The sequence below is a fragment of the Ips typographus genome, linkage group LG1, assembly GCF_016097725.1.
Source record: "Ips typographus isolate SLU linkage group LG1, UJ_Ityp_2.0, whole genome shotgun sequence".
Taxonomy (NCBI): Eukaryota; Metazoa; Arthropoda; class Insecta; order Coleoptera; family Curculionidae; genus Ips; species Ips typographus.
The window spans coordinates 25,975,151-25,995,485 of NC_138422.1; the positions used below are offsets into that span (position 1 = coordinate 25,975,151).

Sequence of the window (20,335 nt, forward strand, 5' to 3'; positions counted from 1 at the left end):
TTATGAAAAAAATAACACAATTTAGGCCAAAAATTAAACTGAATTACACTTGAGTAAACTTTCTGAATTACTGTTAGAAATGGTGTAGATATGTACCTGTTATAATCAATTAACACATTGATAATATTTACTAGTGTTTGGATATGAAAGAACTTCTCAAAGCATCAAATCTCAAACAAACCTAATACATTCAAATATATTCTATTTTCGACTTGTAGTGCAAATTCAACTTTGAATTTAAAAGTGTATATATTCCTGTTTCAATTTGTAGTTGCAGATATTTTGGGTTCATTGTTGAACAAAGATATCGACTTAACAGACTGGAATACATTAATAAATAATGTTATTAAGCAACAGCCAAACTGAAAATCCCTTTTAAGAGAGTTTTGCTGATTTCCGTTACAATCGAGGGGAGCTGGCTTCGAGGTAAGTGTCTCGATCAATCTTGAACGAAAGCCATCCATCCACTTTGCCAAATAAAATTAACGTCAAATGGAGAATCCATCACATTAATCGATCTGAAGGTGCGGGCGTGACCTTTTTGAGTGCCCAGACGCGTGTGAATATTGAATTACCTAGATTTTTCAACAAAAAAATAAAAGATTACAACATTTTCCCAACAATGATTTTGATAGACGCAAGTTTGCGGGTTGAAAACGAAAACAAAAACTGCGGTCATCACAAAATTATCAAGTTATTTGCTCCTGCGGTTTCCTGTTTGAAGAATCCCCTTCAATGACAGGACAAACTATCATTAACTACCAACTTATGCTTGAGTAAAGTTCTTGAAAGATCCAGGTCACCTTGCAAATTGACAACAAAATAAAAAAACCGCATCGTTCGGATATGCAAGTACCACATCCTAAACAAAGCGCATTTAGTCCTAATATTTATAAAAATAAGTACATTCACTATTAGGGTTTGTCTAGTGTAGGAGTAATAGTGCAATTGAAGAACCATGAGCAAGAGAGAACCAGTAGCTCGACAACTCGAGCAATGGAAAGCCCAAAATGAGGTAAGTTTAGTGATTTTCCAATATGCCAAAAGAAGAAATTGTTATACCCTTTAAAAGATACTTACTGTTATTTTTAATTAAAATTTCAAATTTGACGCCAAAAAGCATTTTGTTATAAAGCTGAGCAGATATAGGGTGTTAAACTAAATTTATACTTACAACGTCTTTCTACATCCAAAAACAATATTTGGAAAATTATTCTGTAAGAAAATTCAGACGTCTGAAAAAATTCTCAATATGGTAATTTTAATGATGTTTATTATTAAATAATAATTATTATTACTTTACCATTTTTGGTAATTTCTTTATGAAAAATTACTTGATAGTTTATGTAGGTACAGCATAGAAGACGTAGTGGAAGTCCTCCTACAAAAACCACGGACACCCTGAAAAAATCAACTTCCTATTTGCATTTAAAAATTATGATAAAAAAATAATCTTAAATACTTAATGGACCAATTTAAAACAACCAACTAGGTACTATATTGCATTATATGGTACTATTAATTTGAGTGGTACTAACTAATTTTAAAACTTTATCTGACTTTAGTACTTTACTAATGATTTCATATTTCAAGGAGATTTTATGGGAATTCATGAAATATTAAGGTTAATTACAAAGTCAACTTAGGAATGCGACTCATCTAAGAATCCGAGTTATCATCTTCCATCAAACGTGTATTCAGTTTATGCTTTACCTGGACTGAAACTGAAAAACGACCGTAATTGTTGGAAACTCATACAGTTTTTTTTAATTCCCTGTTGTTGATCGAATGAACTAATTCGGGGATTTCATGTTTTTTTTAGTATAATTTTTTATGTACAAATTCCTCGCGTTAATGCACATTTATGCGGACAAAATCCGGCAGTACGCGTCGTACAGCCGCTTCAAATAGTCTGGCTTCGGTACCGATAATTTTGTGACAACGACAAGAGCAGGTGAGTCCTATTAATGTGCATCGTTTAATTTAAATACAGTCCACTTAAAATCGTATGTTAAACACAAAAGTCTATTTGCGACATTTTGGTCCTTCGAGCCGGATATTTTCTCGAATTAGTTCATTTCTCTTCAGAAATATCTAATTAGTATTACATTACTTATATCCAACAATTAGCTCATTTCTCTTCAGAATTACTAATTGCTTGGCAAAATCGTCACACAACAAACATTTTTGAGCAACTCATCTGCATTTTGTGATTTGTACGTCGTTATTATTTTACTTTAAAACAACTTGAACACTTTTTTGCTGTACACTTGATCACCCGTACATTCGGGCATTTTAGGCATTTGGGGTTTGGGCTATTTTTAGCTTATCTGCGTGCGATAAAAACCAAGTTTGTAGTATACTTTCAGTTTGGGTCGACAATTTCTTAAACCAATTTAAAATATAAATCTGATTTAAATTTGTATAGTAATAACAATAAGCTAAAATGACGGATGCAGATATCATTGTCGAACTGAATAAACTTAGACTGCGACGTAAAGTGTCATTACAAAGATTGTCAGAAATTTATAATTATGCGGTGAATAATACCGATGATCAGTTTTATAAGCAAAACTTGTTTGCAAGATTGGAATTTGTCGACTCTATTCATGATGAGTTTAGAGAGTATCATAACTCCATTGTTTCTTTGATTTCAACTGACGCGGAATTTCAGTTAGAAGATAAAATTCGAAGTCTAGCAGATAAATATGTTTATGACGTTAAAGGGAAAAAATTTGAACTTACATTGTCTGAGACTGCTCAGCAGGAAACGTCAACGCAGTTTACTTCAACTTTAACTCCAAAACTTCCAAAAATCAACATACCTGTTTTCGATGGAAATTTGAAGCAATGGCCTGCATTCTACGACTTATTTAACAGTGTTATTCATACTAACCCAACTCTATCAGACATAGAAAAGTTTCATTATTTAACGACATCACTTAAAGCTGATGCTCTCAACTTAATCAAGTCCATTCCGTTAACTGCCCCAAATTATCAGATAGCATATGATGCCTTGAAGACTCGTTTCCAAAATAAGCGTGTTTTAGCCACTGCATATTTCAATGAAATTTATTTGACACAACCCATCTTCAAGCCTACGGCTAAAGATATTCGCCGGTTAATTGACACCTTTTCTGAAAATCTTGCTTCTTTGAGAGGTTTGAATTTTGATACAAATTCGTGGGATTTCATAATCTTCAATATACTTTTACAAAAACTCGATACAAAAACCAGAATGGATTTTGAAATTGAACATAGTACTGTAGAGTTTCCAACTATGCTATGCTGTCAACTTTTTTGAATAATCAATGCAAGGCTTTGGAGTCGGTGGAGTTTATGACGCCTGCTTCTAAAGGTAAATCTGAGGTTGCTAATCAAAATCCCCGAAGCAAATGTCAGTTCAAAGACACTCATAGAACCGATGTTTTATTTAATAATAATGTTTTAGATAAGGGCCAACAAAATGCAGTCGATCGAAAGTGCCCCTTATGTACAGCGTCTCATGCTTTGTATCGATGTTCTTTATTTTTAGCTAAATCACCTCACGAACGACTGGCTTTGGTTAAGAGTCACAATTTGTGTGTCAACTGTATGCGTTCACGTCATACCGTACGTAACTGTCTTTCTACAGTGCGGTGTAAAATGTGTAACTTACAACATCACACATTGCTTCATTTAGGTTCTCCAAGAATTTACAATCAAAATTCTGGAACTTCTCAATCATCATTTTTTCACGGCCCACAAGCCTCAAATAACCTTGCAGATGCAGCTCAAAACTCTGATGGAGTACAAAACTCTCAAACTGCCTCAACGGCTTCAGCACTCTCGTGCACCTCGCCATTTGGGCACCAAAGATCAATTTTACTATCTACCGCTATCGTTGAAATTCTTGATGCTTTCGGGAATTATCAAAAGGCGCGAATTTTACTTGATACGGCTAGCATGGCCAACTTCATTTCGGAACGCTGTGCCAATCGTTTAGGCTTAAAGCGTTACCCGTGCTCTACTCCTCTTGAAGGCATCAATAACCAAATTTCTAATCCGACTTATGGTAAAGCCCATTGTATTATTAAGCCTTTTGGCAAATCTGAGCCAGGGTTTGAATTTGAAGCCATTCTTTTACCCAAAGTCTGCTCAGACCAACCGAAAATGGTAATTGATACCACCAATTGGCAGCACATTCAAGACTTACCTCTAGCTGATCCTCAATTTCAAATCCCTAGTTCCATAGATATTCTGTTGGGTGCAGAATTAGTACCTTATATACTACGATCTGGTCAAATCTTTGGTCACGCAGGTCAACCTGTTGCACTTAGAACAATCTTTGGTTGGATTTTACAGGGTCCAGCTGGAAATGTACCATCAAATTCTTCTCTCGTTAGCTGTCATGTTTCTTTGAATCCTCATATGGAACTAGCACTTAAAAAATTCTGGGAACTGGAAGAAGTGCCAACTTCTAGGAAGTTGTTGTCTCCTGATGAACAGCGTTGTGAAAGTATCTACACTTCCTTGTTGACTCGTGAGGCTTCAGGTAGATTCATAGTTCCACTTCCATTTAAACATCAAGACCCGAACTTTGGTGATACATACTCACAAGCCCTTCGGCGATTTACATATCTAGAGTCTAGATTACATAAAAACCCTGAACTTCATTTAAAATACGTACATTTTATAAAAGAGTACATTGAAAAGGAATATATTTCCGAGGTTTCTACTTCAGATTATCAGTCTAAAACCGCATTTTATTTGCCACATCATTGTGTGCTTAAACCAGACAGCGTCTCTACTAAACTCCGTGTTGTCTTCGACGCTAGCGCAAAGGGTACCGCGGGTTTAAGCTTGAATGATACACTGTTTGCTGGACCTAAACTGCATCAAAACTTGTCCTCTATTTTGTTAAGATTTCGAATATACCCATACGTATTTGTTTGCGACATTAAACAGATGTACTGCCAAATACTGATCAAGCCAGAATATAGAAAATATCAACGTTTTCTTTGGCGTTTTTCGACCGATGAGAGTATCAAGGAATACCATTTAAATCGGGTCACTTTTGGAGTATCTTCTGCGCCTTATTTAGCCTTAAGAACCCTGAAAGAATTAGCCGCTTTTGAGCGAAATAATCATCCTCTAGCGGCCAAGGTTTTAGACGAATCGGTCTACGTAGATGACTGCGTTGCTGGTGCTGAATCAGTGAAAGACATTCTTAAATTACAACAAGAGCTGATCTCTTTGCTTGAAAAGGGAGGTTTTGAATTGAGAAAATGGGCCAGCAACTGCTCCGAATTATTATCTGCGGTAAAAGCTATTGATCCACAGATGCCATTGACTTTTGATAGTGATGGTCCTAATTTTGTAAAGGTTTTAGGTCTCCAATGGCATCCACAAAATGACATATTTTCATATTGTTATACTCCAATCAACGTACCCTGTACAAAACGGAACATATTGTCTCAAATTGCTAGAATATTTGATCCTGTTGGGTTTTTGTCTCCAATGATTTTCCTTGCTAAGCGCATTTTGCAACTTTTATGGTTGTCCAAATCTGATTGGGATGAAATACCATCTCATGAAATTGTAAAAACTTGGGAAAAAATAACCTCTGAATTGTCTGAAATTTCTAAAATTCGCATTCCTCGTCTTATGTCGTGCCTAGGATCAACTACGCGTGTGGAAGTCCATGGATTTTGCGATGCGAGTTCTTGCGGTTACGGTTGTGCTGTGTATTTCAGGTCAATTTCCAGTAACGGACAAACAGAATGCTCCTTGGTAGCGGGCAAATCTCGTGTATCGCCACTCAAAATAGTTTCATTACCTCGACTCGAACTATGTGCCGCTTATTTATTAGCCGACTTACTAACGTTTGTTATATCCTCTTATGAAAAGCTGCTCACCATTGATGCAGTATATGCTTGGTCTGATTCACAAGTCACTCTTGCTTGGATTCTTAGTTCGCCACACAGATGGAAAACATTTGTGGCTAATCGAGTGGCCCGTATTCAAGAGTTGATTCCTTCTTCTTCATGGAAATACGTTCCTACGGACCTGAACCCAGCCGATTGCGCATCCAGAGGTCTCACTCCTCTAGAACTTTTCGAGCATAAATTGTGGTGGAAGGGTCCCGAATTTCTTACTCACCCTTGTCATATGTGGCCAACTCAGCGCTCAGTAGTGTCGGATGGTACCCCTGAAACATCTGAGGAGAAACAGTTGTCTCTTCACGTAACCAAGGCTGATTCTTCTATTTTAACAGATCTTCTGTTTAAGTTTTCCTCATTGCGAAAAGTTCAACGAGTCCTTGCTTGCGTTTTAACGTTTATTTCTCGCACCAGAAGACAGATTTCTTCCTTTCAGGAAACTATTCCAAAGGATGCTATGCAAAGGTCCATGGTTCTGCTCCTATTACACGCCCAGGAAGAAAGTTTTTCGAATATTCTACAAAACTGTCGTAATAACAGCCCTTTACCTAAACCTTTTAGAAAGTTGGCCCCTTTTATAGACGAAGTGGGTCTCCTTAGGGTGGGCGGCAGGCTTAGAAACTCCTCGTTATCTATAGATGCTAAATTTCCTGTTTTATTACCGAAAAATCACAGATTATGTGAACTGATTATCGAACAGAGTCATAATGATAATTTTCATCCAGGAATGAAGACTTTGCACAATTTAATCATTCAGAATTTCTGGATATTATCTCCCCGTTCCGCAATTTATCGCTGCCTGTCTAGATGTATCAAATGCTTTCGCATGAAACCTCGCTCTTATGCGCCATTCATGGCCGATCTTCCTTCATTTAGACTAACCCAAGTTAAAGCATTCTCTCAAGTGTGTCTTGACTATGCGGGACCGTTTTCCATTACTATGGGAAGGTATCGGGGAGGAAAACCTACTAAAGCCTATATTTGTCTTTTTGTATGTTGCAGTACAAAGGCAATTCATTTGGAATTATCCTCCGATTTGTCATCGGATACCTTTCTAGCGGCCTTTCGCCGTTTTATGGCGCGAAGAGGTCGAGTGTCCGAAATTCATTCAGACCAGGGAACAAACTTTAAAGGAGCGTATAATCAGCTTCTTGCCTTTTCTCAAATGGCTTGTAAGGAATTGTCAATTAAGTGGCATTTCAACCCTCCAGGTGCTCCTCATTTCAACGGCCTCAGCGAAGCCGGAGTTAAGTCTGTGAAAAGTCATTTGTACCGTGTTACTGGCGAACAAATTCTTACCTACGAAGAATTCTACACTCTGCTAACCCAGATTGAGTGTCTTTTAAATTCACGTCCCCTTTCACCTATTAGTGATGACCCAAATGACTTGTCTCCACTTACTCCTGGTCACTTCTTGACAATGGAACCACTCACGGGGTTCCCCGAGCCAGACGTAACACACATTCCTTTGAATCGTTTGGATAGATGGCAGCTTCTGCAGAAGATGCATGTTGATTTTTGGAAGCGTTGGAACCAAGATTACTTGCATACTTTGCAACAGCGCTCTAAATGGCTAACCCGTCTGCCTAACATTAAGCCAAACACGTTGGTTCTTATCAAAGACGAGCGCACGCCTCCTAAGCAATGGGTATTAGGACGGGTGATCAAGGTGCATCCAGGTGCTGACGGCACTGTTCGCGTCGTTACCTTAAAGGTACAAGGCGGTTTATTGCAGCGTCCAGTCGTCAAGCTTTGTCCTTTACCAGGACAATGACTTGCAAACATAACCTTTCTTTTATTGCCTTTTCTTGATTTAGTAATCTAGTTTATTTTTCTTTCTTTTTTTTTTTTCCTTTTCTCTTTTTTGCCTAATTTCATTTATATGTTTTTTTTGGGATAAAACCACAACCATAGGTTTTATGGTGGGCGGAATGTTGGAAACTCATACAGTTTTTTTTAATTCCCTGTTGTTGATCGAATGAACTAATTCGGGGATTTCATGTTTTTTTTAGTATAATTTTTTATGTACAAATTCCTCGCGTTAATGCACATTTATGCGGACAAAATCCGGCAGTACGCGTCGTACAGCCGCTTCAAATAGTCTGGCTTCGGTACCGATAATTTTGTGACAACGACAAGAGCAGGTGAGTCCTATTAATGTGCATCGTTTAATTTAAATACAGTCCACTTAAAATCGTATGTTAAACACAAAAGTCTATTTGCGACAGTAATAAACGACATAATCGCGAATTTTATTGGTACCGAAGGCAGTTAAAATTGGCGATTTATCCACGGGATATGCCGATTAAACGAGCGGGGCCAAATTGACAAAACGTTCCCGCGAAAGACGTAGTACCGACCGAATAATTGGTTCCAAGGCAGGGCCGGTGTCTTACGGGAAATCGTGAGTTCATTATGAAGCAATGCCCGGAATGCCATAATAGCCGGGGAGTATTTACATCGCCCGTTGTCTTTAGCTTCGAAAATTGCCAATAAATTTTGCGGCACAGAAACAATAGTCCCAAATTTTCAAAGGGGTACCCAACCACGCTATTTGGAAGATAAAAGCAGATCAATCGGAAAATTAAAGAAGAAAAACTTGTTCACAAAACAACGTTAAAACTTCTCAGGAGGCATAAAAAAATGATAGATCCAAATATTCCGTGGTACAAAAATTAAGATTAATTAGCGTCTAGTAGTTATTACAAAAACTGATTATCGAGCTAATAAAAATTGAGAGGTCATCGACACCACAAAATCCAACAATTCCAATGAAATCTACAGACAAATAAAAAGGAATAATTTATTTTAATATTCTTGAGCAATATTAATCCGAAACTGTTCCTAAAATGAGTTTCATATCACAACAGCTACCAATAGAGATTATTTTATGTATGCCAGACCTGCTGAATATGGAAGAACCGGTAATGACGATACTAAATAAGTAATCTAAAAACTATTGCCTTTTGAGTTTAAAAGCATTTCGTAAAATAGTCGAAGTTCCAGCTAATAATCATGAAAAACAAAGTCAGCAAAGTTGAATACGAAAAAGAACTACAATTGGACATTTCCTATTTTTTCTTTCGACTTGATGATAACTATCTTAAAAAAGTTTACTCATACTCATCAAAGTTATCATATCATACTCATAAAAAACAGATAAATAATAAAACAGATATTATTTTAACAAAACCGATATTATTTTCAATCAGCCTGAAACACCTAAAACGTATCTTTTAAATTATGAATATTTAAAAAGAAGTTGTTGACACATAAATCTGCAAAACCATCAGGATTAATATTTATAGCGTAGTAGCGTGATGCAAAAAGTTACAAAAACCTCATTGAAATACTACATACAGCAATAAATAAGTTCAATGAAATACTTTCGTACGGAAAAAACACTTTACGTTGACTTCCACCGGTACCAGTACCGCAAAACTCTACTCAGTGGGAATGCAGTAAGAGTACGACCGGTACCAGCGCATCTCAGCAAATTGCTTGTTTCAGGAATGTCTCGTTTCCGAGAAATATCCGGACTGAACTTTGTATTATTTTATTATTATGGGGGGAACGCTTTCGGTACTTCCCAATTGGGCATGGGTCATACAATAGCCTATTGATTCTTGTGCGAATGCAGTTCTTTAAATGCTAATAAACCATTCGACAAGTAAACCACGTTTCCAGGGAATTTCAAAATGATGTATGCTGGTAATTAAAATGCCTGTCCGATATTTCCAAACAGCGTACAATTTCCGTTATATGTTTTTTAATCGGTTTATTGTGCGTTTTTTAAAAGTCTTACGTAATTTATTATAGTACATCTGGATGGTAAAAATTAAAAACATCTGCATATTTCATTTAAAATATTCCAAATTAATTACCATGTTTGTCATCACTGCTTGTCTTACAAAATAGTCAACTTGCTGCTTTTTCTTGGCCAATTACAAAGTGTGATTTGGTTTGGACTACACTACTACACAAATTAAATATATTAGTACCTAAATTAATTAAAATAAAATAAAGTAAATGTAAATTGGCATTCTAAAAAAAATATTTAATGCCATTATTGCTAAAATTTTCCTGAGTGTTCCATAATTCGTAAGTGCACGTATCTAAACGTTAAATGCTAATGCATTCTAAGAGAGAACTGCATTCCGGAATCCTAATACAGGGTGGTCCAGTTTTTAATGTCTATAATTCAGCATTCGATAGCCCATCAAAAAATAAGTTGACGTGCATTACGTCATTTTCCTGAAAAATGCTTTTTAAGGAAAATACAGTCCTTCATATTTCAGGTTAAAAAATCGGTTTTTTGTCATAACTGTTGGAGTAATTTTGATCAAATTTGGAACAAAGACTTATGAAATTAATACTCATTACGTGATGTTAATGACGTTTGTCAAAATTCTCCAGTGGCGTAGATACAGGAAGATTGTTTTAATTTTTCTCTACGTCACTAGATCATAAAAAAATACAGTTTCTTATAATTTTCTTGTTCAAGTTTAAAAAGAAAGTATCTCTTATAAAATTCTGAGTTGTTTATGAAATAATTGAGTTATTACGTTCAAAGACTTAAAACCAACCCAACTCAACCTAAAAATTGTCTCGGAAACGTTGAAAATTGACTTAAAAAATGTCTTTGTAGCCAGTTTTAATAGTTTCCAAACAAATTGAATACTTTAGTCTTGAAAATTGACTGTGTCACTGTGAAAATTGACTTGCGAGGCTTAAAAACTGTCTTTGTAGTCAGTCGTCACAGTTTTCATATAAATTAAAAGACTTTAGTATTGAAAATTGACTTGTAGACATGAAAAACTCCTTTTTTTTAAATTCTGGACTAAAAATTCACACATTTAAACCTTGAAAATTGACTTGGACACCAAAAAAAGATACTGAACCAATGAAAAGTGACATCAGAAGTTTAAAATTTGAATTTGAAATAAGTTTTCATAATATGAAACCAAATTTCAAAATTTTAGTCTTGAAAATACATTTCTTTCTTCTTTTCATTTTCTTAAAACTCTTGGTTATTTTTAGTGCTTTAAAAGTGCTTTTAGCTTGGAAAATCGAGTTTCAAGACTATCTTCACAAAATTTCTGATATAGTAGACTTCAAAAAACGATTTTTAAATTTTCTATAAGCTTAAAAATGTCATTTCAATCTTTGTCACTATTAAATTGACTTCTAGACACGTCAGTGCTAAAAATTCGAGCATTTCTTAAAAATCTAAACTGTTTTTAGTGCTTTAAGACTGTGTTCAGTCTGAAAAATATAGTTTCAAGACTCTATTCACAAAGTGTTTGACTTATCAGGCCTGAAATCCAGTTTGTATACTGCTCCTTCGATTCAAAAAATTGTAAAAAAAAACTGTTTTTATTGGTTTAAGACTGAAAAATCGACTCTTCAGTAATAAAGGTAAAAATTTTGGAACTAAATGCTACAATATTCGACTTAAAAACTAATTTTATGAAATGAATTAGTCCAAAAAAATAAATTTGGACAGTTACCAGTGTTTAATTGAATTCTAAACTTGTTTCAGCCTAGAAAATTGAGTTGTATATCAATTAAAGTCCTGAAAAAAAACTTTTGGACTATCTTTAGTCTTAGTAAAGTCATTTTACAATGGATTGCAGTCGAAAAAAACGGCAATGGATTGCAGATTGAATCAAACGACAATGGATTGCAGTCTGAAAAAACGGATTATAAGCTTATTTTTAGTAGTAAATAACAAGTTTTTAGACTATTCAGTACAAATTTCTTGAAACAACAATAAAAGTCTTTGAATGATCAGTTTGGCACTACTTATAGTCTAAAAAATTAAACGCTAGTAAAAATTAGTCCAAAAATCCTGTTTTTTTGACTATTTTCAGTGTCAAAAATTAACTTGTAAACCTCCCAGGTGACCAAATTTGAATCCTCTCATTTTTTTTGAGTTTTAAAACGTAATTACCTGATTATCTCGCAAACAGAATTTTGAATCAAAATTTTACAAGAGATACATACATCTTCGAAATTTTGAAGACTGTATTTTCCTTATGAAGCATTTTTCAGGAAAATGATATAATACATGTGCGCTAATTTTTTGGTGAATTATTGACATTTAAAACTGGACCACCCTGTATATACTGTATAAAATCTTACTAAAATTCAAACAAAAAAACTAAATGTATCTACCATCACATCATAAAATATGTAATTATTTCTCTGAAATTAGTGAATCTGAATGGTCAGTCCTTAGGTTTTGTTACACAGTATTCTGTTCTACTAGAATACTAGAAGTTATAACTAAAATGAAAAACATTCATGTCTCACGACAAAATAACGACAAATCTGATAAATTCTGTTATTTCAATTGAGAAACTGTTGAATAAGACTAATTGACTAATGATGATGAGTTTCAGTTCATTGATCATTTTTGATCAAATGAACAAATGGAGTTTATTCTTCTTCTACAAAGGTTTAACTTATTGAGTCTACCTGTGTATTCTATGCTCGATTCTATGCTAAAATATGGTAGAAATATAAAAAAAATCATCATCAAAATGTATCGAACAAACAATAAAAGAAAACTAAAATTGATAAAAATACGAGAGTATCGCATTTGGCATACCTACAATTTTGTAAAACACTCTTTCTACGATTATCAATATCAATAATAAGAGCGTATTCCAAATTAGAAATCACTCACAAGTAGAAGACTACCTATAGTCTTCATCTCGCGTATAATAACTGTTACATTATAGGTACACTCATTGAAGAATATACTATTAACTCATTAGTAAATTTGCCACCTCGAAAATCGAATGTAACTGACTAAATTCTAAAATACATATAAAACTTGTACTAATTTTTTTTAAAGTCACCATTTCTATAACATGCTTTGTTCGTAACAAACAAACAAAATGTCAAAAATGTCTATTTTATTTAAAAACATTGATCACACCTAATAAACATTGCCTTAAACTGTTAAAACTTTCTAGAGTAACACATCAGTATTTCTCAAGGTATTTCTTTACTTAAATATCCATAGATAAAATTGTCTTTCAGGATAAAATTGGATGCGCAACTAACAGCGCAGGAATACCTATCGTAAATCCGGGTACCAGCTTGACAGTAGGTGAATATGGGGTGATTCCTTTAAGAGACTGGCAAATGGTGGAACACCTCAGTCATTTTCACAGGTTCAAAGCTCAAATATTAGCTAATAATAAATGCAAATCAACTATACAAAGGCATTTGTAGGGAAAGAATACCGGAACGAGTGGTTCATGCCAAAGGAGCGGGAGCATTTGGTTATTTCGAGTGCACTAAAGAGCTTAGTGACTTAACAGTGTCGAAAGTGTTCGAAGCTGTAGGAAAAGAAACACCAGTTGCAGTAAGGTACTGATATGAGGTTTGAACTAATATCTGTTTCACAGCAAATGGAAGTGACGCAATAATAATTATATTAGTCAGACATTAGAAATGAAGATTGCGCTAAACAAGCAGGAAATGTACGAGTATTATATCTTTCAGATTCTCGACCGTAGCAGGAAACATGGGCTCGGCGGACACTGTGAGGGACCCCCGAGGTAAGAAAAAGTTAATTAGTTTCATTTAACGAATTAAAATTCAACACCTGTACACGCACGCATTCCTTCTTTGCGTCGACCACTTAATGCAAACTTAAACGATGAACTAGACCATGCAGTTCACCTTGTCGACAGGTTTTGCCTTGAAATTTTACACCGAAGAAGGAATCTGGGACCTGGTGGGCAACAACACCCCCATTTTCTTTATGAGAGACCCCATCCTCTTCCCCATGTTCATTCATAGCCAGAAGAGAAATCCCGTGACTAATTTGAGGGACTGGGACACTTTCTGGGATTATTTGTCGCTTACCCCAATGTCGGTGCACCAGGTGTGAATTCATTCTTGATTTAAAATTAAAAACTTTCATCTTATAAATGACAAAAACTGTAGGTGATGATTTTGTTTTCCGATCGTGGAATACCAAAAAGTCACAGACATATGCACGGTTATGGGTCGCACACTTTCTCATTGATCAACAAGGATAGGAAGTTGACTTGGTGCAAGTTTATATACAAAACTGATCAAGGTACTTTTAAACTAAAGGCAAAATGATAGTAGAGTAAAGCAAAGTTTTGCAGGAATCGAAAACTTTGAAGACCCCTCTGAGGCTGAGAAGGTAGCAGGAGAAGACCCGGACCATTATCTCAGGGACTTGTACAATGCTATTGGTGAAGCTGACGGGTATGTGAAGAAGTATCCTTCATGGACGTTTTACATTCAGACTATGACTCCGGAACAGGCTGGAAAGCAAAAGTTCAATCCTTTTGATATCACTAAGGTAAGTGGTTTTTTTGAAGGAAGTTTCTTCTTTTGGTATTACATTCTTGATGGTTTTCCCTTACATCTTTTATTTCACAAGGTTAAAGTATAATCTCTATTTGACATCTCGCATTATCAGGCTTGTAGGCCATCACCTGCGGATGGCGCTGTCATACCGCCGCATTCTTGGTTTATGAGGTAAAATGCCCAAAATCAATGACTTATGGTGTGATTGACTTCCACAAAGAAGCAAAAATGTCGCATTCAGTTCAAACGGCAATATTTTGAGCAGTCTCAGTTAGATGAGAGAGTTATTTTACTATACATAAGCAATGTTGATAAATAGTTTCCACATAGTTCATTAGTGGTCATGCTGTTGACTTCCTAGTAGATCTATTTTAAGCTATACAAGGTGTCTCAAAAATTGGTGATCTAAAGTAAAACAGTGATACCATAAACTAAAACACGCATTGAGATATTCAGCAAAGTTTTAGAGATATTTACTACAAATGTAGAATTAGTTAATTGATTTGTTATATTTGGGCAAATCTACAGTAACAGTATCTCATCATTTCTTAAAAAAAAAACATATTATAACAACCTTAGTTGGACATTTTGCCTAGTTTTTATGTTAACATATGATAACTTGACCCATTACTGACAATGATCAATAAAACCTATAGGTATGGCCACACAAAGATTTTCCCTTAATCAAAGTGGGAAAACTGGTGCTCAATCGCAACCCTAACAACTACTTTGCTGAAGTGGAACAACTGGCATTCAGCCCCAACAATTTCACTCCTGGAATTGGGGACTCTCCTGATCGACTTCTACAAGGCCGACTATACTCGTATCAAGATGCTCACCGGTACCGTTTGGGGGTTAACTTCCAACAGCTGCCAGTCAACAAGCCAGTTAATGCCACGGTACTGTTTTTCCTTAGTACTTGGGGATTAAAAACTATTTTGTTGCTTTTAACAGCGAAACTACCAAAGAGACGGATTGATGTGTCAGTTCAGTCAAGGAGGAGCCCCGAACTACTACCCCAACAGTTTTGGGGGGCCCGCTGGAGACCCTTTTGCCGCTTCCTGGACACCACCCCCAGCGCGATTCGACGGAAAAGAAGACTATTACCCACAATTTTACGATGAGGATAACTACTCTCAACCAAAGGTGTTCTGGGATAAAGTTTTGGATGACGCAGCCAAGAACCGTTTGGTAAGTCACTTTTTTCGCATTAGTAAATTGAGTAAGTGTGGTAACTATGATTAGGTAAACAATTTGGCTGATTCCATTAAACTGGCCAAGCAAGACATACAAGAAAGGACAGTGGACGTATTCAATAACGTCAGTACAGATTTGGGCACCAGACTGAGAACTAAACTGTTTGGAGAAGCGAAGATTTTGCACTTGTAAAAGCGCTAAAAATAAACGTATACAAGAAGTAATACTGCTTTTAAATCATTTATAACATCCAAGGAGTGTAAAAACACTTCATTGAAATCAAGTGTATAACATACATTGAAATCAACGTATATAAATTTTTGTACTTACTGTAGTAAAAAGATGACGTCCAAGACGAAACACTTATGTTACCTACCTGAAACAAAAGATAAAACGTTAATCTACCTTAATTTGGTTTATATAATATTGAGAAGAATTCATTAGACTAATTTTAGAATTTACATAGCAACAAGCAAGTTGTTAAGTTGAAGAAGATATGCTAAAAGTCAAAAGTTTAAAATGAAACATGGTTGGCTAACTTTTTATTAAAGTAATTTAAAAAAAATAAGTTCTAAATTTCTTTTGATTACTTTTATTAATACTTTTACAACAAAATTAAATATTACATAACCCACTACTAAAGGCTTTTGATTTTCAATGGCTTATTTCAGATAACATTTTGAGTGTTTGCAAATAAATACTAATGAGCATCGAATTGAAATTCTATTCAATAATAGGAGGTTCAATGTTAGCTGAGTTTTCAGTAGTAAAATATAAATCCGGAAATTGCCAATGGCAAAAAATTAAACAAAAGTTTAAAAGCAGTGTTCAGAAGCCTTTTTTGGATTTAAAACAACTCGTTCACAATCATTTCAATTTAATAGTTGAAATATGAATATTTGATTGATATCCAGCCATTGACTTGTATCGACATCCACTACTAAACTTTTTTCGTCTAGTTTTAGTTAATCTAGCATAGCAAGTGAACAAAATGTGTTTTAAAAATTTTCGGTTAATTATATGGTTTCAGATAGTTTTAAGCTAGGATTTTTTCGACCAAATCGTGGTTACTTCTTTCTTGGTGACGCTTTTTGTTTATGGGCTTTCATGCTTAAATTAGTATGGCTGAACATTTCACCTTGGCGTAAAGTCACCGATTAGAGACGTCTTTCAAATTCCCGACCGAAATCTAGATAGCACCTCGACTCGATCTTTTCCATTGTGTATGTGTGTGATTCGCCTTATTTTCAGTTCCTTTTTCGGACGTCCTCGGATTCACACAATCCGAACACTTTTCGATACATTGAACTTTCGGCGATCCCACGTACGAATTCTTTTCAACTTTACCCGCTCGGATATGACTCGGGCATGTTTGTGTCAGTAAATACTTTAAGACAGATAGGATCGGTTTAGATTGATTCCCTGCCAGAATCGAAAAAAAAAAACTTAAGGAAGGATGAACTTCTCGTTTCAGCGAGATAAGACGTTAATCGACCCTTTGGTTATCGTCGACAATCTGCTAAGCAGGTAACGACGTGAATTGCATGGGCTTCACTTTTTTTGGGCATACACCCAAGATCCGATCTGCATGTATTTGAACGTATGATCTCAAGGATATGGATGATATCGGAGGCCATTCCTGTTTTCCACAGTAGGTACTATTTCCGAAAACTATGACTCCAAGCAAATTTGATCAATCATCCACAATAGAAAACTAAACTAAACTAAATTTGATAGGCACTATCAAAGACAGATAAAAATTGCAAAACGCATTATCCAGAATTCGACTGTATTTTTATGATGGCGATATAATTTAATGTTTTCTCAAAATAAGTTTTTTTTTTTTGATATCTCGGAAAGTAATCGAAATTTTTCAATGGAATCAAAAAATTGTGTCATATAAACGTTGATAAAATTGTAAGTGGCAATTTTTATGACTATACTATCTGAATTTCAAGTATTTGACTGTAATATTCCAGGGATTTAGATCTGGTGATATCAAAGGCCTGCTGTTACCCACATTAGAAACTATTCCGAAAACTATGACTAAACCCATATATGATCACAGCTACCATTTGCAATAAATTTTATAAGGTTCCAATTTACGTGTAACAAAAACTGATAAGGCAACTGTTTGCGTTAAACAATCGGTCGTCAAAAATAAATCACTCAAATTATGACTAAAAATAAAACAAAATTCATTTTAAGCTGACGATCGTCTGTTTTGCACCCAATCCCGTCAGAGACCACCCGGACCCTCAGTTTTGTTGTGCCTTTTGGTCGATTATTTGCGATCCAAGTATGCAAATCTCCCTTTACTTTTAACCTCTCGTCTCAATGCCCGCTGATTTCTTTACAACTGGTTTGGAGAATAAAAAACTGAACTCAGTAGCATCAAAACTAATTTAGTAATCTGTATTTAAACTGAATTAAGCCGTAAAGCATAATCCAAAAATCTTTAAACTATTCTTCAGACAAAGCTAAATAAACAAAATTTGTTTGTCGAGTAAATACCAGTGCTCATTAAATCATAAACTTAAAACGACTTTACAGCAATGAAGTACCTTCGGCATAAAGTTTGAGAAAAATATGTAATTAAGATTAGCATTTTAGCTTGAATACACAAGATATAGTAGATAATTGTAATTATTAGTTACAAAGTGACGTTATATAAGAGCTACTCATAGTTCAGCTTCATAAAAAAAACCCAAATTTATACTAAATTAGTCAGATGTTGCATTATTAATTTTAACTTTCGCAGGCGCCCAAACTGTGCAGATGGTTTTTGTCTAGTTTTTTTTTAATAAACTACATGACTCACATCTTGATCTTTTAAATTATAATTATTTAAACTGATTAAACTTAATGGAAGCAATTCGTTATGTTAATTTTCTGAACAGCCACTCTAGTCCTAATACTTTTAAATTAGTTTACACGTACCAAAACCCCAAATTTGCAATGAAAACAGAGACCAGCAAACGAGGGGTAAACCGCTGAGTACAATTTTGTACACTAATTCCTAATATGCCAATAATGTCCACTAATTCCTTGTAATGTCCAGTAATTCCTAATAATTCCCAATAACTAACCTAACCTAACAATACCCACTAATTTCCTGAATTACCACGACTGGAGAGTCTAAAAAACCTTTTTTACTAAGAAAAGATGCGTGCACCGACTTAACCGGAAGTAGATATCAACTGCTGCTTAGTTTAAATGGGACACCTTGTATATTATTGCATTTTTGGATTCTACGTCATATTCTAGACATAGTTCGTGTATTAATGTCATACACTTATCTGTATCCGTTTCTGAGATATTTACCGTTCTACGTGAAATTTAATATTTTTAGTCTCCAAAACAATAATTTTAATTTATGCCTATCAGGAAACGTTTTCTTCTTGAATTTTGTGTTTTGTCGTATTATACAAGGTTTGTTCTAAGAGTGGGTGAAGAAAAACGATAAAATTATACAGGACAAAGAGCAGGGAAAACAGGGAAAAGAGCGTTTTTCAAATTGAACACAAGAGTGTTTATAACTTTGCCTGATTTTCTGTTCAAAATTAAGGTAGGTTAAGTTTGTATTAGGTCACTTATTTGAAAAATTTGTCAAATTTAGTCAAAACTGTCTTTATTATCAAACAACTCGTTTATTTGCAACACTTTGTATAGACTTTTATATTTCAATGGATAGAAAATATAATGGGCTTTCCAAAAATATGGCCGTTTGTGTTGATAGGGTGCTTCGTTTGGCCGCCAGAGGGCTCCAAAACTAACTAAACGTTTTTCTTGACTGTAACCACTCTAACTTCTTTGAGGGATTTTTTTTAAATCGACAAACCTAGCACAGTGTCAAATTTAGAGCCGTAGCAAAACTATAGAAATAAAATCATTAAAGTCGATTTTCGATTGCACTAAGTGGCCAATATAACGCAAAATCCATTGGAATAGTGGTGGCTTTTCAGGCAAATTTGACCCTAACAAAAATTGTTATTTGCAAAATCGGTTTTTTCTAGAAATTTCTATGAATTACATTAGAGTAGACCTCCTAGTAGCTCGTGTAACCCTGTTTTCCTAATTTTCCAGGGTCAAATTAACCCAAACCAGTCAAAATGTGTTTCTGGGGCACCCTGTCTGTAAACCGTAAATAACACACGTATTTGTAACACTTTGTGTATACTTTTATATGTCGATGGACAGCCAATGAAATGAGTTTTCCATTGACATAGAAAAGTCGGTTGGTCAGTGGTACCGTTTAGCCACTAGAGGGCCTTAACTTTGACAATTGCACTATTTTTTCTAGAGTTTTATACGTCAATGAATAGCCCATGGAATAAGCTTTCTAAAAATTGCCCAACTTGGGTTGATATGTTAGACGGTTTGGCCGCTAGAGAACGTCAAAGTTGACTATTTTTTTATGACTTTTTTCGTGCATTCTTTTGTTCAATCTTCAATAACTCGTTCATTTGCACCATTTTTAGTAGTGTTTTATATGTCAATGGATAGCCAAGGCAATGAAATTTCTAACAGTCTCTCAATTTGAATGGGTAGGTTAGACGGTTTGGCCGCTAGAGGGTGTTAAAATTGACTTATTTTTTCGTGATCTTTTTGGTGCATTCTTTCGTTTAATAACTAGCTTATTTGCCACACTTTTTATAAACTTTGTCATTAGATACCAATTTACCTCGAGTAATACCCATTAATTCCTAAAATTTGTACACCATAATGCCCCAGCGGTTTACCCCTCGCCAGCAAAAGACAATCCAAAAATAAGTTAAATGCAATCAAATTTGGAACAGATTACCAAAAAACCTAATAAAGCTGAAATAATTATTTACGAGTAAAACCTAGACTCC

The 20,335-nt window shown here is 35.0% G+C and overlaps 2 protein-coding genes across 2 annotated transcripts in view; one reads left to right on the plus strand and one right to left on the minus strand.

The window, feature by feature from the left end:
- Positions 1 to 20,335, minus strand: part of alpha-Man-Ia (alpha-Mannosidase class I a) — a 68,245-nt gene that overhangs the window by 37,194 nt on the left and 10,716 nt on the right. The window lies entirely within an intron of this gene.
- Positions 859 to 15,703, plus strand: LOC145740292 (catalase-like). Its single transcript, XM_081995744.1, has 10 exons — positions 859 to 1,015; positions 12,972 to 13,105; positions 13,167 to 13,304; positions 13,440 to 13,495; positions 13,631 to 13,824; positions 13,887 to 14,022; positions 14,075 to 14,274; positions 14,939 to 15,181; positions 15,237 to 15,473; positions 15,528 to 15,703. Exons 1-10 carry the CDS (start codon positions 959 to 961, stop codon positions 15,669 to 15,671), a joined length of 1,539 nt encoding a protein of 512 aa, XP_081851870.1. The 5' UTR covers positions 859 to 958; the 3' UTR covers positions 15,672 to 15,703.

Coding starts and splice junctions, on each gene's coding strand:
- LOC145740292 (XM_081995744.1), top strand. CDS start 959: ATGAGCAAGAGAGAACCAGTAGCTCGACAACTCGAGCAATGGAAAGCC. Junction 1,016..12,971: donor AATGGAAAGCCCAAAATGAG/GTAAGTTTAGTG, acceptor ATTGTCTTTCAG/GATAAAATTGGATGCGCAAC. Junction 14,023..14,074: donor TATATACAAAACTGATCAAG/GTACTTTTAAAC, acceptor AAAGTTTTGCAG/GAATCGAAAACTTTGAAGAC.